This window comes from Monodelphis domestica, chromosome 6, assembly GCF_027887165.1.
Source record: "Monodelphis domestica isolate mMonDom1 chromosome 6, mMonDom1.pri, whole genome shotgun sequence".
In the NCBI taxonomy this organism is placed as follows: domain Eukaryota; kingdom Metazoa; phylum Chordata; class Mammalia; order Didelphimorphia; family Didelphidae; genus Monodelphis; species Monodelphis domestica.
This window is the reverse complement of record NC_077232.1, coordinates 109,604,870-109,632,234: the sequence shown is the minus strand read 5'-3', so window position 1 is coordinate 109,632,234 and position 27,365 is coordinate 109,604,870. Positions and strand designations below refer to the sequence as shown.

At 40.7% G+C, this 27,365-nt stretch overlaps 1 protein-coding gene across 5 annotated transcripts in view; it reads right to left on the bottom strand.

Annotated features, from left to right (window-relative positions):
• SLC34A2 (solute carrier family 34 member 2) overlaps positions 1-27,365 on the bottom strand; it is a 231,225-nt gene that overhangs the window by 10,619 nt on the left and 193,241 nt on the right. For 3 of the 5 annotated variants that reach the window (XM_056802482.1, XM_007496639.3, XM_007496638.3), the window contains 6 exons: positions 10,682-10,796; positions 10,436-10,570; positions 4,830-4,958; positions 2,709-2,852; positions 2,134-2,245; positions 34-229 (listed from right to left, as the gene is read on the bottom strand). In XM_056802482.1, coding sequence (XP_056658460.1) covers positions 34-229; positions 2,134-2,245; positions 2,709-2,852; positions 4,830-4,958; positions 10,436-10,570; positions 10,682-10,793 — 828 coding nt within the window. In that variant the 5' untranslated portion in view covers positions 10,794-10,796. Of the gene's footprint in view, positions 1-33; positions 230-2,133; positions 2,246-2,708; positions 2,853-4,829; positions 4,959-10,435; positions 10,571-10,681; positions 10,797-22,138; positions 22,283-26,258; positions 26,422-27,365 lie in introns of those variants that run through there. The other 2 variants (XM_016423290.2, XM_001367042.4) reach the window with 2 other exon arrangements.

The following is a 27,365-nucleotide window of genomic DNA, read 5'->3' as shown; positions in this document are numbered from 1 at the left end:
AGCCTTCAAATCAGAGCAAGTCTTGATGCCCACCTGGATGATGAGTTTTGTGAAGGGATCTGTGATGACCTTCAGGAGTTCAGGGGCATCATCTCCACTCTTGAGATGAAAGGATTTCACTGTGACATCGGTGAGGTAGTAGAGGTAGTTTGTGATCACTTCCAAAGGCAGCAGCACCAGCACTGACAACCAGTTAAAAAAATCATGGACAGTAGCTCCTGCAAAAGCCCTAGAGGAAGGAAAAAATCCAAAGTACTTAATATTATATACTGTCTTGTCACTCTCATTAAATGTTGACTGTGTGCAGAATGAGAAAATACAGCATGAACACTGTGAGTAAAATTGACTTGAATGTTAGGAGGGCCTGGTTTCAAGGTTCACTTCTAGCTATAGATCTATGAGCAAGTGACTTAATCCCTTCAGGGACTCAAGCTACTTCTGGAATAGCTTAGATAGACAGCCATCCCCACTTCTTCTCCCCTCCCCCAAAATCCAGCTTCAATACTGGTGAGTTTTCCAAACTGGAAATTTCCTTGCACCAACGAAACCACAGATCCAGATACTCCTCAGAATTGCACAGAGCATATGGGGGGGGGGGGGGCGGGCTTCTGTCTATATACATTACTGTAATTCCATCTCATTACCTTGCCAAGGTGGTAAGGTGGATAAAGTACTCTTCTTGGAATCCAGAAGACCTGGGCTCAAATCCAGCCTCTGAATCTTAATAGCTGTGTGACCCTGGGCAAGTGTCTTAACATCTGTCTGACTCAGTTCCCTCTTCTATAAGAGGGTGATAATAAAAGCACCTGTATCCCAGAGTTTTCTGTTGTGAGGATCAGAGATAATATTTTAAAATGTTTTGCAAATTTCAAACTTCTATGTAAATGGTAGCTATTATCATATAATATTGCAGGTAATGTTAGATAGCTCTTATACAGAGAGACAGCTAGGTGATAGAGTGGATAGAGTGCTGGGTCTAGAGTCAGGAAGACCTGAATTCAAATCCAGCCTTCAATATGTAATACCTGTGAGAACATTAAACAAGTCACTTAACTCACATCTGCCTCAGTTTCCTTGGCTCTAAAATACAGGTACAATAATAGCATTTATCTATCTCAAAGACTTGTTGTGAAGATCAAATGAGATAACAATTGTAAAATGAATTACAGTATAGTGTCTGGCATATAGTAGGTGTTTTAAGAAATACTCATTTTATTATTGTTATTACCTTGAAACAGGGGAGCTGTATGGAAGCTACCTAATTGAAAGGGGTATGTCAAGGAGATACTCTTGATTCCAGGTAGAAGTCTCTCCCCTGTGATGAACTTCAGTCCATTGGGATAGACAAAATAGCCATGACCCCAATCACTTAAATACTTAACTGGATAGTATCCCTCCAGGAACACCACTAGAACCTGTACTGTTTGTGATGAATGTAAGTGGGGGTTAAATATGCTTAAATGTGGGTGGGTCCAATGGCACAGAATAGCAAAGAAATATCCAATTAGGCTCTGCCCTTGTCATGCTTCTATCAGCTAAGGGACAAGGTGTGACATTTATTGTCAAGAAACAAGGCAATTCCCCCACACAAAGTGCTCTCTGACTTTCCCTATCTGGCTCTGGAGAGCAGAGTTCCCTGATGACATTAAACAAGAAAGGCAAAGTGGATGTGATCATCCCTTCTTAGAAATCTTCACAGTCTAGTTTGCTCTTTATCGGAGGCAGTAATACCTGCAAACCAGTTCAGAAAATAAAGTGCTGGTGATGGTCCCTTCACTAGGGAGATAAAGATGCCCTTTGTTCTTCAGCACCATCACCTCTCCCCGTCATGACCTGCTACCTATTGCCAGATCATATTCCTAGATATATATTTTGCTTTTTATGAGTCTAGAAGAGCAACATGGAAGGGGGAATAGACTGAACCAAAAATGAAAACATTATCATCTTATAATTATTTATGGCCAAGCTGAGGTATTCAAACTGCTTGGTATATATGCTTATGCATAGGCTGACTGGAAGATCCAGGAGGTGTCTGTGGAGGCGAGTGAAGAATCTCAACTTTGTTCATCAAAGGGAGTTATGACAGTGTTGGAGCGGGGATGACTAGTAAACAAACAAGACAACGCTTCCTACCTTCGAAATTCATCCCTGTCTCCAGCCTGCATGAGGGCCACGACTGTATTGGTGACTGAAGTCCCAATATTGGCTCCCATGATAATGGGAATGGCTGCCTTTACTGTCAACACTGTCAAAGGAAAAAGGTGAGTGAGGAAGAAAAATGGGGGAAATTCCAAGAAAGTCAGAAGAAAGGATTCTTAAACACATTAAGGAATCAGCTTTAAAAAAAATTTTTTTTGAAAGTATCTAATCCAAATATGACTAAGGATAGCAATCCTCTCTACAACATCCCCAACTGGTCATCTGTATAGATTTGCTGTGTGGTAGAGAACTCCCTGAGACTGTAATTAGGGCACAAAATGGCAAGAAATCTAGAGAGCATTGGCAGTAATGTTGGGAGATGCAGTGCTTGTGGCAAAGGCTCTGTTCCAAGATCCAAAAGATGGAAAAGCAAGAAGGCAAAAATTAAAGGCCAGGGCACTTTGGGAATGATAGGATTCTAAACTTTGGAATGAAATGCGTTGGATTCAGGCTTGTTTAAGTAGCAAGGCTTGGTGGGTCTGTGTTTGTGTGTAGCAGGGCTAACTCACGTGAAGAGGACACCATGCTGACAATGATGGACGAAGACGTGCTGGAGCTCTGCACCATGACAGTCACCAGCACACCAATCACCAAGCCTGCCACAGGGTTGTTCAGCACGGAGCCATCACGGAAAATCTCCCCAGCCATTTTTCCTACAAAGGTAATGACAGTTTTTAAATAATAAATACATATATGGTAGTTGGTTGGGACTGTTGGGTCACAGATCAAAGCTAGAGGGAGTCAGTTGACTACAGAGGCAAGTAATATGGCAGAGGGCCATAAGAGCTGAATTTGCTTAGCCTAGTGCTTGGCACACAGTAAATGTTATATAAATGTTTGTTTGATTCCCCCATTTGTTTTATTTAATATATATCTATTTGTAGGGTACTTTATAAGACTTTAAGTCCTTTTCATGTACATGTTGTATCATCTTAATAAAATTGTAAACTTCTTTCTTGAGGTTAGGGATGGGCCTTCCATTTCTTTTGTATGCCACCATCCCTGCCCCAGAACATAATAATAGTAATTGCTGCCCATTATTAGGCTACAGAGTGGAAGCACAAAGGCCAAGCTTTACCCAAAGGAAATGGAGTAAGAATGAAGTCAACTGTCCAAATGGTTGTTGTTGAGGAGTTTCAGTCATGTCCAACTCTTCATGACCCATCTGAGGTTATCTCCAGATGCTGAATTGGTTTGCTATTTCCTTCTCTAGTTCATTTTACAAATGAGGAAAGTGAGGCAAACAAGGTTAAGTGACTTGCCCAGGATCACATTAATAATAAGTGTCTGAGGTCAGACTTGAACTTCAGAAGAGGCATCTTCGTGACTTCAGGCCCAGCACTTTATCTACTATAGCACCTAGCTGCCCTAATCTGGAAATGGTTGGAGTCAAAAACAAATAATCAGGGAAGCTAGGTGGCCCAATATACAGAGAGCCAAGCTTAGAGATGAGAGGTTCAAATCAGACACTTCTTAGCTGTGTGACACTGGGCAAATCACTTAACCCCATTACCCAGCCCTTACCTCTCTTCTGCCTTGGAATCAATACATAGTATTGATTCTAAGATCAAAATTTAGGCTTTAAAAATAAAATAAATGACCATCTACAGGCTATGCCAATTAAAATTCACAATGTGGAAAACATGATGGGCCAGGATGGAAATTAAACACACATTCTTTTTTTTTCTCTCTCTCTCTGTATCTGTCTCTGCCTCCTCTCCCTCTCCTTTTCTCTCTCTGTCTCTCTGACTCTGTGTCTATCTGTCTCTCCCTCTCTCCCTTTCTCTTTATCTCCCACCTTTCTCTCTCTTTCCCCCTTCCTCTCCCTCTCTTTCCTTCTCTCTCCCTCTCTCCCTCTCTCTCCCCACCTCTCCCTCTCCCTTTGCCCTCTCTCTCCCCCTCTCTCCCCTCTTCCCTATTTCCCCCTCCTTCCCCCCCTCTCTCTCTTGCTCCTCTTCCTCTCCTCCCTCCCTGTTTCTGTCTCAATCTCTTCCTCCTCCCCTCCGATTTTGAGGTAAGGGCAGTTCTCTGCCTTTTGATCTATCTATTGATATCTGAAACATAATCTCTAGTTTCAGAAACTAGAACTTATATAAGATGCATATGTGTGTGTTCTGTGCTGTGTTGGCGGCCGGGGTGGTGTCCACAGGAAAAGTGGAGGGGAGGAAGAGAGGGAGGGAGTGAACAGAAGGAAGGAAGGAGGGAGAAAGAGGGAGAGGAGAGGAGAGAGGGAGAGAGAGACAGAGAGACAGAGAGACAGAGACAGAGAGGCAGAGACAGAGAGACAGAGACAGAGAGAGAGACAAGGAGGAAGAGAAAGAGAGATTTGAAACTCAATTCCTAAACTACCTCACTTTTACTTACAAAGAGCAGAGTTGAAGTTAAGGTAGGTTGGATACAGGGTGGGGGTAGGGAAGAAAGGGAGAGAGTATGAATTAAGAGGCATCTATGTTAACCTATCTCCAGAGTAAATGAAAAGGCAAAACTCCTCAGAGTATGATATAAAAGAAGGAAGATTACTTGGGTTGAGATTGTGTTGATTGACTATAGGGTGATCCCAAATCAATTTGAAAGCAAAAAAAAAAAGCCACCCACAAACCTTTGACCTTTTCTGAAACTGCTTTTCGTACCTCCAACCAGCTGGAAGGCACTGCTGAGGATGTCCAAGGAGCAGACAAATAAGTAGAGAAATCCCAGGAGGAGAATCACTTTTAAGATCCCTTGGAAGACAGCAGTTATTTTTTCTGAGGTGCTTCTCTCTGCAAAAGCCAAGGGGAAGGGAAGAAGCATTTATTAAACACCTACTATGTGCCATTCTCTGTGGTAAGCTCTCTTAATCCTATTTCTTGTAGACTTGTGCAGGCACGCACACCAAGGATCTGGCATTTAATGCAAGAATCTCTCATCTTTTTCTAGCCACAAGAAGGAAGCTGGCGTTTTTAGCTTTTGTGATGCATTTGAAACTCTATTTTAAGAAGCATATCATTTGGGATTCAAATTCAGCTCCAGACACTTCCTGGCTGTGTGACTTTGGGCAAGTCACTTAACCCCAATTGCCTAGCCCTTACAGCAATTCTGCCTTGGAATGGATACCTCATATTGATTCTAAAAGAGTTTAAAAAGTTAAAAAAAAAAAGAGGAAGAAGAAGAAGAAAAAGCATGCCATTTACTTGAAGTGGTCCCAAAATTTTGACCCCCCCCCCCAAAAAAAAAACCACACATTTGTGAAGAAGCTTTTTGGCATCAAAGACATTGTGGTTTGGAGGGGAGGAGGAGGGAGCCATAAGCAAACGAAGGCTGCCTCCTTGGCTGAACCACAGACTTGAAGAGTGAGTGATACAGGAAAAAGTAGCAGCCACCTCCAGCCAGAGGGGTTCTGAGAGAATGACCAGCCCTCCAAAATGTTTAGTGTACTTCAGAAGGACATTATGGATTACTTCTGAGTATTGGGCTTCCCAATAAAATAAGAGTTTTGCTATTGTAAAGAATATTTTGGCCCCCAAATATTAATGATGTTGGCCAGCTCTGCCTAGGGGGATTAGCCTTTAGGGGCTGTTGATCTTCTCCTATCCTCCCAGCTCAAAGTCCAGCAATGGTTCCCATCTCATGGGGATTCAGAGCACCTGCCTCTTCTCCTCATTGTCCTCTAGGCTCCACACTGAACTGTCACTTTTTCCCAGTAGTTCTCTCATTTTCCACTTTTCTGCCTTCCTTCACTGTCCCTAAAAAAAACACCTGTTTACCAAAGATCCCTGTTATTCCCCTTCAGCAGCTATGGGAGATGAAAATCATTCATTTACTTATTTCAAAACCATTTTTTTATGAGCCAGCTATGTGGAAAGCACTATTCTAAGAGCTGGGAGGATGTAAAGATAATTGAGATATGCTCTTTGCCCTCACAGGTTGTAATCTAACAGGGTGTAACATATGCCCAAATAGAAAATATTGTGCAAGGATGTGAGAGGTAGAAAATGCCGTGGATGGCAAAGAGGAAGAGTAATCATAAGGGCTAACATACCAAGAGCTTTAAAATTGATAAAATGTTTCTCTTATTTCATTTCATATCCCCTTAACATTGTGAGGTAGGTACTAGTATTACCTCCATTTTATGGCTGAAGAAACTGAGGCTGAGACAGCTTAGGTGACCTGCCTAAGGTAACAAAGCTAGGAAGTGTCTAAGACTGAATCAGACTCAGTTGTTTATAATTCTAAGACCAGTATTCTATTCACTGGGCTAACTAATGTATACCTTGTGGTGTATATGGATGGGAGGAGGAGTGAAAATGTGACAGAGAGACCTCACTTTATTGTGCTTTACTGACACTGAATTTATTTATTTGTTTTTTCACAAATTGAAGGCTTGTGACAGTCCTGCATGGAGCAAATCTGTCCGCACCATTTTTCCAACAGCCTGTGCTTCATTGTGTTTCTGTGTCATATTTTGGTAATTCTCTCAATATTTCAAACTTTTTCATTATTATTATATCTATTATGGTGATCTAGAATTGGTGATCTTTGATGCTCCTACTGTCATTGTTTTGGGGCTCCACAAAGATCCACACTCAAAAGATGACACAATTAACAGATAAATGTTATGCATGTTCTGACTGTTCCACCAACTGGTTATTCCTTATCTCTCTCTCTCTCCCTCAAACTGGGTTTTCCGATTCTCTGAGAAGAAACAATATTGAAATTAGGCCAGTTAATAACCCTACTATGGTCTCAAAGTGTTCAAGTGAAAGAAAGAATCAATCAATACAGCAAACTTCATTGTTCTTTTAAGAAACTGATAGAGTTGCTTCAACTTTCAGCAACCACCACCCTGATCATTCAGCAGCCATCAACATGGAGGCAAGACCCTTCACCAGCAACAAGATTATGACTTGCTGAAGGCTCAGATGATACTTAGCCTTTCAGGAATAAAGTATTTTGAAATTAAGGTATCCACATTGTATTTTTGACATTATTGCACACTTAACAGACTATGGTATAGCATAAATATAACTTTTCTATGCACTGGGAAACCAAAAACTTCACTCACTTTACCACAATATTCACTTTATTGCATTCGTCTAGAATTGAATCCACAATAGCTTCAAGCTCTGCCTCTTTATATTTCCCTCCTAACTCCAGAAATTGTCATTCCCAGAACTCTCATGAGCCCCTGCTAGAATGAAGAATTTAGTTTTCCAGCTTTCTCTTATATGCGGGAAAGTCCTCTCATCTTACAGTCCCATGCTATGCATTTGCCAATTTTACTGACTCTACCAATTGTTCCTTTCTCAAGGCAAGATTCATATTAGTCCCACTTGCTTGGTAGCATCCTAAACACACAGTCATAAGCATGGACACATTTAATTAATTATATTTGTGTATTGATGCTCATAAAAATGGCATCTACCTTTAAGCTATCAATAATACCCAGCAGTTTAACTGGCTAACAGCAAATGACAAAATGTAACCTAGCACTGGCTGAAGACCACTTCGATCTCCCAGAATATGTAAAGGAGATACAGATGACCAGAACCAGAATCACTGATACCAGTTGGATGAGAAACAACTCAAAGCTGTCCAGGGCCTGGATCATGATCCATTTTTGCATGTCCCAAAGCCCATGCCAATGGTTTACACATAGTAAGCCTCCAAAAATATTTGAGGAAATCAGAGTATTTTAACTGTTGGAAAGAACTTTTTTATCATGTAATCTTCCCATCTAATTCTTTCTATGAATCTCTTGTCTCTCACCCCCAGTCATTCAGAGTCTGATTGTACATTTCTACTGATGAGAGTTCATTTCACTTTAGATAATTCTTGATTTACAGGTGGAGCCAAGATGGTGGAGTAAACTAGAATAGTTCTGTGTCATCACGAGAATCCTCTCTGACCAAGATTAAAATATCACCACAAAACAAATACAGGAGTGAAAGAACCAACAAGGAGACAGTGAAACAGCTTTTAAGAAAATAAAAACCCAAAAGGTAGGCAAAGAACATCTGGGGCACTGGAGTGAGAAGAGGGCAAGCCAGCAAGAGGTTGTAGCAAGGAGGGAAGAGCAAGCCAAGAACAAGCCACAGATCCCTACCCCACATCTGCTGTCCCAGGTTTGGAACCTAAGACCAAGCCAACATCTAAATCCTGTGATCCTGCCTCAGCAAATAGTGATATAAGCCAACCCACACCCCTTGGAATTTCAAACCTGTGGAGAAGTCCAGAGTCCCAGCCTAGAGCAGTCTAGGCTGAAGTGGGCTGATCCTCATAGGCTCAGAGTGTAGCCCAGAATCCCAATCTGGGTTTGGGATAAGGACACAGTTCACACTTTGAAGTGAGGACACAGTTCACATACCATCCCCTCCTCCATTTTTTTGCCCAAAATTAAGGGTGGAGCTCCAGGACAGGGCAATCAAGGGTGTGCCTGATTGGATCAAGTACATACTGCCAAAAAATTGAACTTAAGCCTGGGGCTAGAATTTGATGACACCTGATCTGATCAAGTTCAGAATGAGATCAAAAACTTATGCCCAAGCCTGAGGCAAGTCTTAAAACTATCAGCATCTCAAAGAGTCAATTGAATCAGCAAGGGGAAAGGACTCTCAGAGCTCTCAGCCCTCAAACCATCACATCAGCCTCCAAGACCTGCTACTGATAAAAACCCAGAAAATAAGCTAAAAATAGCATCAAAGAAGGACTGAAGTTTAAGAGGGTACCCCAACTTCCAAGAAAACAGAGTCTACCTATAATAAGAGGAAAAATGAGTAAACAACAACAAAAAACACCTAACTCTAAAGAATTTTTGTTAGATGCTTCCTCCTTTTTCTAGAACCAATATTTACCTCCATGTAATTTCTTCAGTAAGAACAATTAACTACTCTTCCACATGGTGTATACATTTGAATGTAGTCTTTTCTTTTCCATCTAAGCATTCCTAACTCCTTCACTATAAGTCAGTCAGCTGGCTCACTCACTCCTAGAAACACTTTTATTGAATTCTAGCCAATCCAAGTCCCTTTCCTTAAGTGCAGCACCCAGAATTGAACATACTTCAGATATGCTCTAACTAATAAAGAATATAATATAATGATCATTTAACATGATCTAGACACTCTCTTCCTATTACTACAGCCCAACATTAAGAGGCAAGATGATATAGGAGAGAAAGTAGCTAAGATCTTGGTTCAAATACTCCTTTTCCACATATTAATTGTATGACTATGGACAAATCATTTTCTTTTCCGTACCCCAGGCAACTCTCTAAAGCTTTAAGTTATGGATAAATTTCCCATCTGTACAAGCAGAGGAAATTTCTATGCTCAGAGTCTAGTATGTCTATGAAATCAGATTAAAATAGATTACTTTGGTTTTAATAAATCAACAAAATAGGCATGGCATACTATTGGTTCCTTTTTTTTACATGGGCTGTTATAATATCTAGTCTTCTCCATCCTATATTAGTCAAGTATACCATAGAACAATATGAATGTTAATGTCTGTAGGAACAGAATTACATGGGATTTGGATAAAGGAGGTAGGGAGAATCCAAGTGGCCATTGTCCAAGAAGAAGGGGAAACCAGAGATCAAATGAAAAAGGAGAAAGAAAACTTTAAGGAATATTAAGCCAGAGTCCTAGCCAGACTAAGGCAAAAATTGAACTCAACAAAAAGTCCAACAAAAAAAATCTACACCAAAATATAGTATAATAATAAGAAAAAAAATGTTCACAAAGTCTTAGCTAAGGAATGTTCTCAACTTCCACAATGGTGGCAGGAAGACAGCCCAAACCACAGGCTGGGAGGCATCAGAAAAATTATACCAGCTAACATTACACAGTGCTTTAAGATTTACACAATGCTTTCTTCATAACAACCTTATAAGGGAGGGTGGTACAAGAATATTAACTTTTCTAAATGTGAAATATTTTATCCTTATTTTAAAGAAAAACACAAACACAGAGACTCAGAGAGATTAAATGACTTTTCCAAGATCATCTAGCCAGCAAGTGTCAAAAACAAGATTCAAACATGATTTTAAAAATAAAAATTCAGGGTTCTTCACTATTATCATGTTACCTAGAAATGTGTTACCTAGAAAAGGTGCTATCCCCTCTTGCAAAGGAGAAAAATACACATTATCTCTACTCTCTCTTTCTCTCTCTGTCTTTCTCTGTGTCTCTGTCTCTCTCTGTCTGTTTCTCTTATACATCTCTTACAGAATGAGGTGCTCCAAGGGAGCTAGTATTACCTGACCACTTGACTCCTGAGTCCTTAATGTTAGTCATGTCCCATGGGTCATGCTCTACCACTGGCTCTTCAATCAGTGCAATAGTAGAGTAAGATGGCAGAAGTTCTATCTTGTTTACAGGAGCAAGGGCATTATCTGACAAAAAGAAAGAAAGAAAAAATTAGGTATAAGGCCCATTTCTTCAAGGAAAGAGTGGAAGATGGCAGGGTCATGTTACTTCATGATCAGTGAGAGAATAGTACTCACTGTTGGAGGTTCCTTTATCTTTTTCAGACATGGTAGATTGTTGGGTGTTGGCCTCTTCGATGAACTTATTAGGATCCGAGTGTGAGTTTCCCAATTCAGGCCAAGGTGCCATGGTCTGTGAATAATGAAATTTAAAACTTAAAATGTACATAAGGTAGATTTTACACCAACATGGAACCCAGGAAGATCAGATACACAACAACAGCAACAAAAAACAAAACAAAACTATCAAAAGCTGTAGAGCTCATTAAAAAACAAAATACACATATGTTTAACACTGATCATATTGCTTACCATCTCTGGGAGGTGGGAGGGAAGAGAGAAAGGGAAACAATTTGAATCTTATAATTTAAGAAAGAGTATGTTGAAAATTGTTACTATATGTAATTGGGGACATAAATTATCTTAAAAAAATTAAATACAACATATTTCTTTCTTAATAAGTGTGATATTGTAGGGGTTGTTTTTTAAACTTTTAAGTACTTTTCCAGCCACACATTCAGTCTGTCATCAAGTCATATCCCTTCTCTAGATTCACTCTTTCTTCCTGCTCCAACTTTACAACTAAAATACTATTCCTAATTTTGGTCATTGGCCTCTTGAATTTCTTCAATCTCTTCCTCATTGATCTCTAAATTATAGCTGTATCAATCAGCTATCCAAACCATCTGTCTTAGCCACCAGATCAACAAATGTCAGCTTTCTCCTCAATTAAGTGGATCTTCATCCCTTTTCAAGATTAATCTCTACTTCAAACTTATCAATTACCTTCATCTCCTTTAATTTCTAGGTTCATTCTCCCTATCTCATATCGGAATGCTTTCTATCTTCATTGACACTATTTCCAAGACTTCTTTACTGCCTTAAAACTGAATAATGTTCATCTATGAAAAGCTTGCTTTCCAGCTTCTTAAGACTTCCTGATAATCAGCTTTCCTAAATATGAAAAGTCCTTCTACTGATATATCATGCCATACAGGTCCTCCACACATGTGTTGGAAAACACATGCTGACTATCAGAAAGTGGTAGAGATATTTGCTGTATATTCACTTGTTACTTTCCTATTTAAACCAACTAGTGTTATCTGTTTTGGGAAAGGGGATTGTCTTCTGACCTTAACAAACCAGATAAAGTGAGCACTTCAATATGTGAAACAAAAAGAAGATTGTATATAAAGCTGTAAATCTATTATATATATATATATATATATATATATATATATACATATATATATAGTTTTTGTTGCTTTTTGAATATTTAAGAAATTGAGCATATAAAATTTAAAACTATTCAGTTTTTTTTTTAATATACTGGTATTGTGGCTCAAGGTTTAAAATATCCAGCTCTATGGACTCACGTGGTAAATGTGCAGGAAATACGTATTTTGAGCAGTCCAACACAATGTCTAGTGTACTCAGCATTGTTATTGATATTTGTCTTTTGTTTCTAAAAGGGCCAATGACATCATAGGGTGATGGATTTCAGCAAGGCACAGTTGCACAAAGTAATCAGCCTCCCTCTCTCTTCCAGGGTCATCAGAAGTCCAGCAGAAAGACAAAAGTCAGGAGGGCTGGGGAGCAATGAATAACTGTGGCGTCTACAATGTCTGACCAAGCTCTAAGTGCTCCACAGCACCTGCTTCAGCTTTGGAATAAATTGTTCTCATCTGTCCATTCTGCTGAAGAAAGTCTCTACAGGCTTGGGGGAGATGTGCCCTAATTCACTGATAGGCTTGAGATCTGTTGGTTATCCTCAACCTAGTTTAGCCTGTCTACTCAGGTGGTTTTACTGGTGTGTCATTGCCATGTATGTTACAGCTTCTTAGAGCCACTAAAAGTGGATGAGCATCCCTGACCAGAGCTAGACAAGCTCTTCCATCAGAAGTTGTTGCTGTCAACAACCCATGTTCATTTTCTTTCTCTCAGACAGTTTCCTGGAATGATTATGCCTCGGAGAGTGTGACTTAACCTGTCATGTTGGAACCCATTGAAAGGCCTTTTTATTTATATTTGGTAATATATATTTTATATATTTATAAGAATTTAAATATTTTTATATGTAGGTTGCAGAGTGAGCCTAATGCTTTCAGGACCTGTGACTAAGTAGCCAGTCTCAGGGAATGTGAGATGAGAGAGGGATCTTGGATTAATTTGCAAGAGGAGGAAGGGGAAAAGTGAGGGAAAGGAGTGTGTTCATCCTTGAAGACTTCCAATTCTAACTCTTTGCATTTAACACAGGGCCTGGCACATAGTAGGCATTTAATACTGCTAGATGAATGACTTTTGCAGGTTCATGTTCTTGTTTGTGAAGTATACCTAAAATGATATATATTTTTAAAAGGAACAAGACAACTCCTATGTATTGTGATTTTTCTGTAGGTTAAAAGTATTAATTTTTCCATGTGAAGGGTATGAGTTGGTGGCTGGCTTGCTTTCCTCAGAACAGCATCTTTAAGAACCGTCCAGTATAGTACATATGAATGCCATCCCAAATGTTGATTAAATTTAGCCTTTTCAAGTTTGTAAAATGTTTCACAGATCATTTCTCATTTGGTCCCCACAACTGTGAGATAGGTACTCTTATGCTATTTTTATAGGTGAGATAACAAACTCAGAGAGATTAAAGTGATTTACCCCAGGTGATATAGTTAATAAGTGTCTGAGATGGGATTTGAAGACGTGTCTACCACCACTTCAAGTCCAGGGTTCCATCCACTACACCATAAAGCTGAAATCACATGGCAGGAAAGAAGAAGTCCCTCTCTAATTGTATGGCTAGCACAGAAGATTCTCCTAATCCTAGAAAGAAATCCCCAAAGTTGAGGTCTTCATAATTTAGATGGAAAAGATGAGTCTTCTTCATCAGTGGGCTGATGAAGCGAAGGGAAGAGATTCTTTGTTCCATATCTATGATGTATCTCCAATACCAGTCACCTGCAGTATTTTAGGAATGATTTTGATCAAATGACACACAAATTTTCATTTCCCAGGCTATCACTTCCTATCTCCAATTACCTCCTGTATTTTTCTACTTGAATGTCCTGCCGTTATGATAACTTACATTTATTCTTTCAGACACAAATGCCTGAACTTTAAATATCTACAATATGACTTAATATCTCCCCTCCTGACTGAACCTATGCTCAATGTCCCTACCTCTGTCACTCATCCCACCATTTCTTCTCCCCCCAGATTTGAAACCCAAGTGAATTTTCCTCATCCCTCTCCCTCATCTATAGCCAATCAATCATAAAGTCCTCTCAATTCATCTTTCACAATGTCCCTTATAATGATCCTTTCCTTTTCTTTTTCCATTTCCATTGCCGTCACCATGGTTCATCCCCTACTGACCTCCTGCCTGAAATGCTGCAATAATGTTCTGTTCCTGAGTCCCAGAGCTTTAGAGAGAAGTTGTACTTTAGATTTTCTCAATTGGTTCCCCATGATTTGTATGTTCGTTCACTCATCTTATCTCTATACCACAGGGTATTTTTAAACAAATGCCAAAGAGAGTGGGATCTCTTCCTAATCTGTGTAAGTATGTATCCAAGACACTGATGACTTAGTTGATGAACCAAGTAAAAATCCTGGATGACAGTACAATCCTATTTAGGACTATTTCTCAAACTGTCAGAAGCTAGATTGTTAACTCCTTTTTTGAGTTTTTCTAGGAGTTCTTTGGGGACCTGACAGCCTTTCATATTTTCCTTTGAGGCTTCACATTTCCATTTGAGCATTGTTGTCCTCTTCTGAGCTTGTATTTTGCTTCTCCCTATCATTAAAGTAATCTTTTAAGGTCAGATTTTTTATTTATGGGGGGGAGCTCATTTTTCCTATCTCCAAAGTCTTTCTTGCTTATATCTTGAAGTTCAGCTCTGTTCCTGGGATTGAGCTGTCCCAAGCTTGTATTATGTATGGTCTGTTCAGATGGTTGGGGGTGGCCTGGTTACCTTTGGGTTGTGAATGTGAAATTGAAGGGGATGACTTGACCAACTTATTGTGGGGAGGCTTGCAGCTGTTCTGTCCAGATGCTGGCTTGTGCTAGATTGAGCTGGATTCTACTCCCCTCACTGCTGTTCCCCTAGGTACCAATTGGCTGGATTACTCTCCCCACTTAACCCAGTGAACCAAGGTCTTTCCTGCTGTCCTTCTACATTGTTTTGGGCTGGAACAGTTTCTCCCTGTCTTTTGTTGGTTTTGCCTCATTAGAATTCACTCTGAGAGGTGTGTATGTGTGTTTTTTATGGTTGTTTGGAGGTGAATTTGGGCCATCTCAAAGTGTTCCTTATGCCACCTTAGCTCTGGGAAGCTAAAAAAGCATCTGCTCTCATGGTACTCCTCCTTATTTGCATTATATTCCATCCAAATAGGACCTGACTCTCTAAATTGCTTACCCATTATTCAAGGGCCATCTCAAAGTGTTATTATATCTTTAATGAAGCCTCATGCCTGGAAATGATCTCTCTCATCTGACCTCAGAGCACATCCTTTAATCTGCATAGTCTTTATTAAAACAACAACTGTATACACTTTGCCACTGGTACTCAATAATAGCATCATGAAGCTATCTCATTTATCTTACAGTATATTCTAGGCATTGTTTTGATTTTGGTCCAACAAGGGGAAATTCTTCCCTTCATGCACAATCAACTTCTCTTTAACTCAGTCCAGGATATTAAGAGGTTAAGTGATTTGCCCAGAGTCAAATGTGTTTGATGCAGGATTTGAATCCAAGTCTTTCTGATTCCAAAGCCAGCCCTCTATCCTATGTGCCACCACACTGCATCTCTTGTCTGGCAAGGTACAATCACAGATTTGGTGTTTAATAAAAGTTTGTCAGATTAAAAACACAACCAACATGATTATTTCAATCCAGATTCCTGCCCACAATCCCTTTAACATAGACAATCAGTTAGTCAAAGCTTCAGTTGAACACTAGCAGATCCCTTCTACCTCTAAATTTCTTCTTGTACAAGACCAGTGACTAGATGTAAATAGTATCAGAAAGCTATATGACAAAAGAAAACAAGGATGTTCATGTCACAGTGACCTGTCCAGGTATGGAGTCAACATTACCCCAGTAGGTAAATCCATACTTCCTAATAAAAGTCAACTTGAAATTTAGGGTCATCTAGTATTTTTTATGGAGAGGACTTTCTTTGTTAAGAAAAGACCTCAGTGCAGCAATTTTTTCTTCCCTTCTTGGACTGCTAAAAGATGACATTTTACTATACCACTCCCTCAAAACCTACTTTTCTCCAACAAGCAAAACTAGAAGAATCTGACTTCTTAACTGAAATATCAAGACAAAAAGAAGTCACCGGACATTAGTCAGAAGTTAGAAGGAACCTTAGCCAAACAGACAAGACAACTGAGGTTTAAAAGAGCTGCAGTCACTTTCCTAGGATAATGAGGAATCAATGAAATCCTAGGGTCTCTTAACTCCTAGACCAGACTTTTTCTTTAAAAATCTCAGTGATCTCAGAGATTTTTGACATGCTCTATTACTGTTTTTTGTTGTTTTTTTAGTGATTTCAGTCACGTCTGACTCTTCATGACTCTCTTTGAGGCTTTTTGGCAAGGATACTAGAGTGGTTTGCCATTTTCTTCTCCAGTTCATTTTACAGATGAAGAACTGAAGCAAACAGGTTGAAGTGACTCCAGGGTCACACAGATAGTAGGTGAAGCTGGATTTGAACTCTGGACTTCCTGACTCCAGGACCAGTACTCTATTCACTGAACCACCTAGTTGCCTTTGAGAAAAACCCCATGCTCCCCCAAATTCTAAATGATAATCCAATACATATAAGTACATTGTTTGTTCAACTATCTATCACCAAGAGCCCACAATATTTACTGAGCTAGATTGTTGTTGGTTGTCTCTCGAACCAAGGATGACGATTGTCTTTGTGTGTTTTTGTGCACAAAGACACCTGTGCATGAAGATTTAAGTGGAAAAGTAGATGCACAGAGACAGTTCCACTCTCTTGGCGTTGGAAGCCTGAGTCCATTGGCACGAAAAGTCGTTACACCTGGAGACTTCCTCAGCTGCATTGGATGGCCGTGTTGTCCTTTGTGCTCCTACATGCCCTAAGCACTCCACAGTGCCTTGCTACATCGCCATCTCAGCCGTTGAACCTTCTTGTTGGTTTCTTCCACCTGTTCCACCAAAGCAGTCTTCACATGCTGGGTGAGCAAAGCCTTAGTTCAACAGGGGTCTACTACCGGATGGCTACCCTCACAAGGTTTAGCCGGCTTGTCGAAGCCGTTGCCCGGGGTGTGGCCGCTGCCGCCTGCTAGCAGCTACTAGGAGCCACAAGTGAGAGCTGGGTGTCAGGTGAGGGTCAGTGGCTGGAGAGCTGCCCTAGGAGGGCAGGATAAGCCCTCCATACCAGAGATATTACCCCTCCCTGAGCACCCCATACACTCCGAGCTAGATTGTTATATACTCTTGGGCCATACTAATTGGAAGGAGGACAATTGTATGATTTTTGACTAGTCAGAGTTTTTAAAGTAAAAAATAAAGAGGTAAGTAAAGCCTTCATTCCTGCCACAAACATTATTTCTTAGATCTTTCTCATTTGGCCCATTTAAACAATGAACTTGGGAGATTGAGAGAGCCTGCTCAACAAAAGATTTATTCCAAGTGGATAGGCTTACAGACACTTCACAAAAAATAAATATTTGAAGAATGAATGAATAAATGTCACCTCCCAAGTCACCTATTAGCCATTGACAGTTAAAAAAAAAAGACATTTTCAATTCTTTTCTACCAGTAAGTAATAATGGTCACTGGGGGCGATTTCACTTTTCTTCCCACTTGATTATCCATTTAGTGAGAAACAATATACTTCATCCTTCCTACCCCTGAAAATAAGGTCAGGGAAAGTCTAACTTGGCAAGAGATTTCATCTTCATGGGCTTTTTCACTCCTGAAACTAGTCAGTGGTTTAACTGGGACAACTGGCAAAAAGAGCTATAATTCAAGGTCACTCTCCTCTTTTAGGAGTCCAAGATCCTTTTCAAATGTTCAGAAGGAAAGCCCACTGGAGTTTATTTCAGCAACAATTTGAGCATTTGCTTGAAGTAGTTCCAGAGAGAAACCCCAATCCACCCAGGCAAGAATCCCAAACACTGCTAAATAAGTAAAGTTTTAGACAAGCTACCAAGGTACCAATGGGACCTAGCCATTTAATACTCACGAGGCCAGAAGCCAGAAGAGCAGGATAGCCTACCTAGCAAACATTTCCTTTAGTGCTTTGAGCCACTCCCTTCTACCTTTTCTGGATTTCTCCACCCCCAGAGGCAAAGAAGCTCCAGTGGATGAGAGAGCCAGGTGATAAAATAGGGCACCTGGCAGCTTCAGAACAAAAGGTAAGTGAAGGATGTTGGCACCTAACCAAACAAACAATCATTTCCAGGTAGACATACAGAGACCTATTTACCCAATCCAACAGACTTCCACAGAATCCAAACATTTTGGAAGCTCCAATTACTACATTTATCCTTCTCCTGCTTGGCCCAGGTAAAATTAGAATAGGTCAAACAGGTAAAACTAGAATAAACCCCTAGGGGTTGCTTAGCTAGACTTAGAGTAGCTTCTTAGGGTTCTTAGGGTTCTAACAGAAGGAGGATGAGTGCAAGGGATACAGGGATGAAAGAATCTCTTAAGCTCTACAGTGGCACTTTAGGGCAGAACTATCTTCCCTCCAGGAAGAACCTAGAGTTCAAAGATGGAGCCATTGGGTACAGCCAGATGAGAAAGGAGGAAGTGTTTGGTGTTAGTGGTACAAGTTACTATGACCACTTAGATGGCTTGAAATTCTAGGAAAGAGGTAACTGTGTGCTGTCCCCTTCCCTCTCTTTTAATTAAGGCAAACTAGGAACTTTGTTTATAATTCTTTAGGGATTGTTTTATTATTTTTCTGTCCTAACTCTTCATGACCCTGTGGACAATAGCCCACTGATACTATCTGTGGGTTTTTTTTAGCAAAGATACTAGTGTGGTTTGCCATTTCCTTCTCCATGGATTAAGGTAAAAAGATATTAAGTGAATAGACCAGGGTCACACAACTGGTGTCTGAATCTGGATTTGAATTTAGTTCTTCCTGACTCCACCCCTGCTTTACCCACTGAGCTACTTAACTGCTTCCTAATTAGCAGGTGAATCTTTGGTAAATGATGACTGATTCAGAGGCCTCCAAATTGCCTCAAGTGGGGGATGAGATCTTAAATTATCTGGATTGGACTCTTTGGCATAGTCCAAAAGTATCCAAAGAATAGGTTAATGCCACTGAGAATTTTCAGTGCTAATATCTACTCTTTGGTAAATACTGATTCTGCTGGAAGTATACCTCTTTCACAGGATTTCTCACTCTCTTTTCTTCCTTATCTTCCCAAGGTATAGACCTGCTTTTCATTTCTAAAACAGTCAGGTCAGTCCCAAGTCAGGTAGGGAGGAACACCCACTTTTCCTTAGCTTGTTCCCTTTAGATCACTATAACTTGCAACTTCTCCCACTAGGAAGTAAGTAGAGGACAAGAAAGAAAGGAAAGGGGAAGTAATGTTGGTACAATGGGAAAAGTACAACTTCTGGAGAAAGGAGACCCTAATTGGAATCCTATCCTTGAGTCTGTCTGATCCTTGACTCCCAGCTTTGTCAGTTATAAAATGGGAAGGTTAGATGACCTCTGGGGTCCTTAGCAGCTCTAACTCAGAACTGGTTTGAAGTTCTGAGCAAAAGATCTCCTAGGACTTATGAGAAGGGATGCTATCCACATCCAGAGAAAGAACTGTGGGAGTAGAAACACAAAAGAAAAACAACTGCTTGATCAAATGGGTCAATGGGGATATGATTGGGGATATAGACTCTAAGCAATCACCCTAGTGCAAATATCAGTACTATAGAAATAGGTTTTGATCAATGATACATGTAAAACCCAGTGGAATTGAGTGTTGGCTATGGGAAGGGGTGGGAGAAGGGGAGGAAAAGAACACAAATCACATAACCATGGAAAATTTTTCTTAATCAATTGAATAAAATTTTTAAAAATTTAATTTAATTAAAAAATAAAATATGCAAAAGACCTTAAGAAAAAAAGATCTCCTAGGAGGGTAGATGAGCAAGACTCAATTTCATGTTGATTTGAATACTATCTATTCTGGTTGTTCTTCTGCCACAAGTATTCTGAATAATTGTCAGAAGACCTGGCTCCAACATTTATGGGCTATAATACGTGGCCCTGACAAATTTCTTTATTTCTGAGTCAGTTTCCTCATTTGTAAAAGAATAAAGCTAATCTTTATCTAAGTCATGAGGAAAGATAAACAGACTAATAATTGTTCATGTTTACAGCATTTTACACATATTATTTTATGTAGGCTCTTATTGTTATTTTTTTTATTAGAAACTAGTAAAAGATCAGGTCTCCAATTCTATCCTGTAGCAGATCCAAGCATAGGGTTCCATCATTCTTGCCTGACCAGCAATGAGGGAACTATTCCATTTAAGAAAAAAGAGCAAAATGTGACTTTTAAAACAAAAAGAGCCAAGCTACAGAAGCCTATTAAAACTCAGGCATCATAGAGGTAAGATGGAGATGAAAGATGCCCACAATAGAACAATCACCAAGACTTCACTGAATCACAAATACAACAGATTTTTTTCAGGCCCTCCTTCTTAAAATGTATTTCAAAGGTCTCTAATTTCATCTGATTTTGTTGATGTTTTTATTTCTATTTAGGAAGGCAAGAGAAAACCCACATACAGCAAGCTGTTTATTCCAAAATCCAGCTACCTACCCGAGGCTCAGAGCCACAGCCCCTCTTTCTTTATTAAATTGAATGAATAGCATATTTAACACAGGAACAGACTAATACTAACAATACCAAGTACATCACAATGAAGTATGAGAGCAAGGGAAGATTCAATTTGAGATTCTCAAACAACATGGCAAAACACAGTTTACTTGCCCCAAATACTGGGGTGTGTGTGTGTGTGTGTGTGTGTGTGTGTGTGTGTGTGTGTGTGTGTGTTTTAAAGATCATTATCAAGAAGGAAGTTGGTATACTTAAGTAGAAATCAGTTTATAGATCTACCACAGTTGAATGGTGTCTCTAGGGAATGAGGGATTGGATGGAGATAAGGAATGAGGTGGGAAGAGAGAACTATTGTAGGGAATTAGGCAATGAACAAATACACAGCTAACCAAGATACCTCCAATTAGACCAACTTACCAAATATTTAAGAGTGGAAATGATTTTTTTCTCTTTTAAATGGGAAATGGGATATAGGCAGGTAAAGACACTACAACAGCAGAAAGGATGTTGGATAAGAAGATCCTAACCCGAGTTCAAATCCAGACCCTACACTACCTGAGGAACAAATGAGCCAACTTCTCCAACAGATTCCACATCTGTAAAATGAAAGGTTTGGAGTAAATGATGGCCTCTCAAGGCCCTCCCAGCTCTTAAATTGGTGGTCTCTGTAGACATCACAAAATTTATAAAATATGTTCATCACATTTTCCTCATTTTACAGATGAGGTCTGGCTGAGGCTTAGAAAGGTTACAGGTCCCTCAATTAACACTGGTATCCAGGATCTGGTCCTACGTCTCCAGTCCAGCTGTAGTATTAAGCAAAGAACTCATAGGATTTAGATGGAACCTTACATGGCAACTCCTTATATTATCGTTTTACAGATGAGGGAACTGAGGCAGATCAAGGAGGGGTCCCAATGTCTCCCAGGTGGGAGCAGCAGGTCTTCAGACTGTAAAGCCATCCCTCTTCCTATCCTAACCTTAACCCTCTGGCCATCCTTGCCATCAACAGAGCCTTTAAAATCAGGATTACTTTCTCTCTGGTGGGATAAACTAGGTATTGTCTTCACCTGCTGAACCTACTCTTCTGACATCTAAGTGGCCCAATCCTTAAAATATGTATTTTCTGATATATAAACTGCCTTTTTTAAACCTTGAGTGCTTGTCCCACATCACTTTCAGGCAGCTGCTAAAAAGTGGCTCTCACACCCCACTCTTCAACTGGGAGAAAATAATTCTTCCAGGAATAACAGGCAGCCCCCACCCCACTCCCCAACAAGCACCTTTTCCAGCAGGTAATCTTTTGCCTTTTTAGACACCCTGTGTGAGCACAGTCTAATGGGCAGGAGAGAGAAGCATCGTTTGCCTCTCTAACTATCCACACTTCTTAAACCTCAAGATCTAATGACTAATAAAAACAGAAAAAGTTCGGAATATTTTTGAACTTTTTTAGTGCTCCCCAGATATGCTATAAGAATGCCCAATCCATCGTCCCGCCCCTCCTCCCACTCTCCCAGTACCTTTCCAAGAGCCAGAGCTGTCTGGAGACAAAAAGGAGAAGAAATAAACTTTTGAATGCTTTTTTAAATAAACGAAAGAAAGAACCTTTGCCCTACTTTCAGAGTGGCCCGTACTCACCAGTCCTTTTTTTTCTCCCGGGCTAAAGAACTAAAGGAATGACTCGGTCAGGTATCCCAGAGCCTGGGGTATATATAGAGGAAGGTGTTGCGCAAAGATACGGCTGCTCCAGCAACTCCTGCTGCTGTCAGCGCACACTCCACATTCCAATCCGCACCGGGCCAGCCCACCGGGACACTGCCTACCTGCTGTCTGGTCTGCGCAGTGATTCTCAGCCGCGCTTCGCAGTCAGGGTAGGGCAGGGCAGGGCAGAGCCCAGCAGAGCCCAGCAGAGCCCGGCAGCCAGGGGAAAACTTCCCCACGGCTCTCACGCTCTCAGTTCTCAGACACCAGGGGCCCTTCTCATGCCATCCAAAAACCCGCCTAGAGGAGCTGGTGAATAGAATCCAGGCCACCGACACTTGTCGAGGCTCTCTCTGGGCGCTTTGCGGACAGCCCGAGTCTCACCCCGGACCTCTGGGAGCTGCTTCTAAAGAAGGGATAGGGAATACTATGTGGCTACCGGTCTCTTCAGAGGGTTTGATTTCGGCGGGGATCGGGATTTATGGGCTAATTTTAAAAGGGAGGGGGGGGAGAATCGGATCAAAAAAGCAAGCCAAATGCTTTGACAAATCCTTTCAAAACAAAGAAAGTCCTAATCGATGTTCAGGTGCTCTCACAGGTCGAAGTCCCGTACTCAGCCTTACTTCATGTAGTCTATGGCATTGCTGGGCCTGGAAATGGACTAGAATGTCAGCTAGCTCGCTAGCTAGACAGATAGACAGACAGACAGCTGAGAGAATTTGATTGAATCCTGTTACTGTTCTACTGGAGAATTTCACTTCTTGGAATTACTTAGTCCTTATCCTTAAAACACTCACTAACAAAGAGACATTGAGGGGTGGGAAAGGCAGAGTACATGGGCCGCAATCTGAACCAATTAATCAGTCAACAGCCATTCATTAAAACAACCTGCTCTGTTCTAGGCATCTGGGACGCAAAGACAAGAGCCAAGCAGTCCCTGTCTTCGAGAAGCTTGCATTCTCATTTTTATGATGGGATAACATTTTTTTCCTTTTAATCAAGTCAACAATAATTTATTAAGCACTTACTGTGGACCAGGTGTTCTAATAAACTCTAGAGATACAAATTCAAGACTATTATATAGATAGTCCTTTCCCCCAAAGAGCTTCCATTCCAGTGAGGGAGAGGGAAAAGAGAACTGAAAAGCAGTCAGGGTAGAAAGGGGGAGGAAGGGGTTGTTGTGGTACACTGGTTGTGGGTGGGGTAATTCTGAGTGTGAAGAATATGTGATCTGGACCCTTCCTTCTAGTGGAAGCCTTGAGAACTCACCAATGGGAGAAAGGGGCTTCAAAGGTTGAGGTAAGGGTCAGAAGAATGGTGCCAAAGTCCAAGAAGACACAATGAACAACTATTAATTAAACAGAGGCAGCTAGGTGAGGAAAAACTGGCCTCACAGACTTTTTGGGTGTGTGACCCTGGGCAAGTCACTGGATCTCAGTCTGCCTAGTTTTCTCATCTGTAAAATGGGAATAATAATAGCACCCTAATATTTGCAAGATGCTTAGCACAGTTCCTGGCACACGGGAAGTGTTTAATAAATGTCTGTTCCCTTCCCCTAGGCTCCTAATGTTCTCTAAACACAGAAGTAAGCCATTTAGTTCCTGTCTTTCAGATGCTTATGTTCTTTGCTAAGGGGGAGCAATATCATTTCCCACAGGGTATGCTTTCACTTTCATTCAAACTCAGAAACAAAATCAGAGAATGACAGACCTAGAGCTGCAAAAGACTTAGAGGTACATTTTAACTAAACTCTTTTTAACCAAGGCCCCAAGGGACCGTGAGTGACTTGTCCAGTCGTCCTGTAAGTGGTAAAGCCAAGAGTCACAGCTGGCCCCATGAGGCCAAGCTACACTTCCTCAGTACTGCAAAAATAGCCTCCAGGCTGGCATAAGAATACTGATTTTATTTTTATATTTGGATTTGGATCCTTTTTCCAATATGACATTTATTGGGTCTACTAGGTACAGAGCCCCATGCTAAGGGCTGGAGGTAGCCCCTCTGGTTCCATCCAGCCTATTAAAGGTTATCAGGACCTTTCTCTCTTCCACACAATTTGTGGTGTAGCCAAAATGGGACATGGGGAATCTCGTCTCTGTACTTTTGCACAGCCTGTCCCCTGAACCTAGAGTGTATTCTCCACTCACCTTGACACATTTAATCCCTAATTTCCTTCGAAGCTCTGCTCAAGAACTGCAGCCTTTTCCAGATCTCTCCCCCACTGCCATTGCTTTCTTCCACCCCAGGTACTTTGCTTACATTCTGCATGTACTTCTATGTTTACATATTGTCTCTTCTCACATAATATAAGCTCCTCGAGGGTAGGGACCTCACCTAACACAGGGCTCTTAAAAGATTTTTGTGGGTTGTTTGCTGATTACCTACTGAAATGGAGGAGGGCTAGACACTTCTTCAGTCTATCCCTTATAGAAAAGGGGGTCTATTCTCCAAGGGCAGCTAGATAGAGCTCAGGGCCTGGAGTCAGGAAGACTTGAGTTTAAATTTGGATTATACACTTATTAGCTGTGGGACTTTGGACAAGTCATTTAACTTCTGTCAAACTAGTCTATGGCTGGATTTGAACTCACATCTTCCTGACTCCAAGCACAGGGCTCTATCCACTGTACCCAATAGCTGACTACACTGTTTCTTCCCATACCAACTCTCCTCTAAGTTTCATCTCTACTAGGCTGGAAATGCATGGACTCCAGAATAGGGTAGGGAGTGAGTCATGGAGATGAAAAAAACAAGAACCACAATAAATATCCATTCCCTGGTCCTGTTTCCTACTCATTATCAGTCCTCATAAGGTATTCCTTTGGGGTCATCTGTGTAGTACATATTTCCAACATCTCAAACAACCATTGTAGCTATTGGAGAGTAGAAGAAGCCCTGGAAGATGAGCAAAGGTTGAATGGATCTTTCTCAGATATATCATAGAGGAGATTCTTGTCCAAGTATGGATTTTTCTGGATGGCCTTTGAAGCACTATCCAAATCAAAGATTCCACACTCAAGGCCACCTCCAGAGAACAAAAAAATCTGGCCTCACTCCCCATCTTGTCCTACTCTGGTAACTGGGTCGTGATTTTGGAGAAGAGGGTGAGACAGAAGCTTGGATGGCTCCATCCCATATTGTTGGTGGTATTCAACCCTGAACATTTCTCTCCATCTCTAAGGCACTGGAAGTAAAGCTGCTTCCATCTTTTCCTTCCTGTCCACCCTCCCAACCCCAACCCCACACATACACATGGCCTTCAACTAAAGGTTTGGTTACTTGTTTCTCATTAATATAGCAAATGCAAAGAAGTCAGAGCCTCTCCTGGAGCTGGTATAACAAAGTATGATGTCAAAATTGACACTCAATTATTTCAGCATCAAATGATCTTTTCTACAGCTGAGGCCTGAAGCTAGCTAAGGGGTTCCTTTCAGTGCAACCTTCCCTGTGCAGGGGCACTACAGGTCTGGGGCCCAGGAACACCAGACTCCCCAACCTCTACTCTTTCTCTCTAGTGTCATAAGGAAAAGTTTTAAACAACTTTGTACATCTCTCCCCTGCATCTCCTATCTGCCTCCCAACCCACCAAACTTGTTTTGGGGGGGGGGGACACCAAAACTTCATCCATTCCAGTACTTTTGGTGGGGGGTTTTGGGGTGGAGGATTGAAATTTTTTTTTGCGTGTTTTTTTGTTTTGTTTTGTTTGGGCTTTAAAAAAATTTTAACTATGGGGATTTAGGGTTCTCAGCAAGAGGTCTAAAATCAGACTTGTGACTCTTCTTAATCAAATTCTTTACTTATTACTTAAAAACAGGAGAATGTGGGTTTAAGCAGAGGCCTAGGAGACATCTAGCAGATATGAGTATTCTTTCATTCTAGCTTCTCCTGGACTTGTTTTTACAAGAATAAGAAGTGGCTCTCTCATCTTCCTACTTGTAGAGAAATATTGCCGCAGTAGGCCTGGGGGAACTTAAACTTGACCCATGGAAATTATTTCTTGAAGTTAAGGAATCTATTAAAGTACACATTACCTAGAAAAAAAAATGCTTGGAAGATAACTCACACAAAATAACAGATTCCATTATCTGGCAGGTACATTTTGATTATGGAAAGGCATCATGGGATCATAGATTTGGAGAATCTCAGAAGTTCCAGAATCAGAGAATTTTCTAAATGGAAGGTAATCCAGAGGCCATCTAGCACAGTCCACACCTACAAAGGAAACCCCATTATGTCACTCTAACAAGTTATTGTTCAGTCTCAACTTGCATAATCACCTCGAGTAGCCCATTACACTTACAACTAACTCCAATTGTTAGAAAAATTTTCTTGACGTCAAAATTAATTTTATCTCCTTGCAACTCTACCTGTTGCTCCTGTTTTTAGCCTTTGGGGCCCTCTAACCATGGGGGTACACTTACTACCTTCATGAGTGGGTAAATTAATTAGCTTCTCTGGGGGTCAATTTCTTTACCTGTAAAAAGGGGGAACAGGGCTATCTAATGTCCCTTCTAACTCCAAATCTATGAGGTTATGATTCTTTGCTCCTCTCAGCAGAAAAGAGTGTCCTTCAAGAGATCCAGACCAGTGTTTAACTGATGCTAGAGGAAGATTATAGTAGCTTCTGGGCTCACAAGGCAGTTCAGGGTCTGTACCTGGCCTATGAAAGCAATCATGTACTTACAGGTAAGTAATTTCTTGGGAAATTAATTCCAGGAAGTTCTTCTCATCTGGGACAGGCCAGAAGGTTAGCCCTAAATGCACCTGGGGCTCAAAAGCTCAATCTACCACAAACCTTAAAGACGAGTGAGAATCCACTTAGAGGATGAAGAAAATGAATTAATACCCATACCTCACAAACAAATGGGAATTTGGAGCATACCCAATTTCTTTTATGATGTCATCAGGACCAGGAAATGACTTGTCCAAGGTCCCATAGATAGTTGCTTTTGTTTTCTTCATGAAGTTTTGACAGAGTTAGGAACTCTTAATCTTTTGGGGGTCCCAAATCCTCTTTGACAGTCTGGTGAAGTCAATGAACCTCTTCTCAGGATAATGTTTTTAAAATGAATAATATAAAGTAAATCAGATTTTTAAAAAATAATCTTTACTTTCTGTCTTTGTATCAATGCTAAGAAAGAAAAAGCAGCAAGGGCTAGGTAATTGGGAT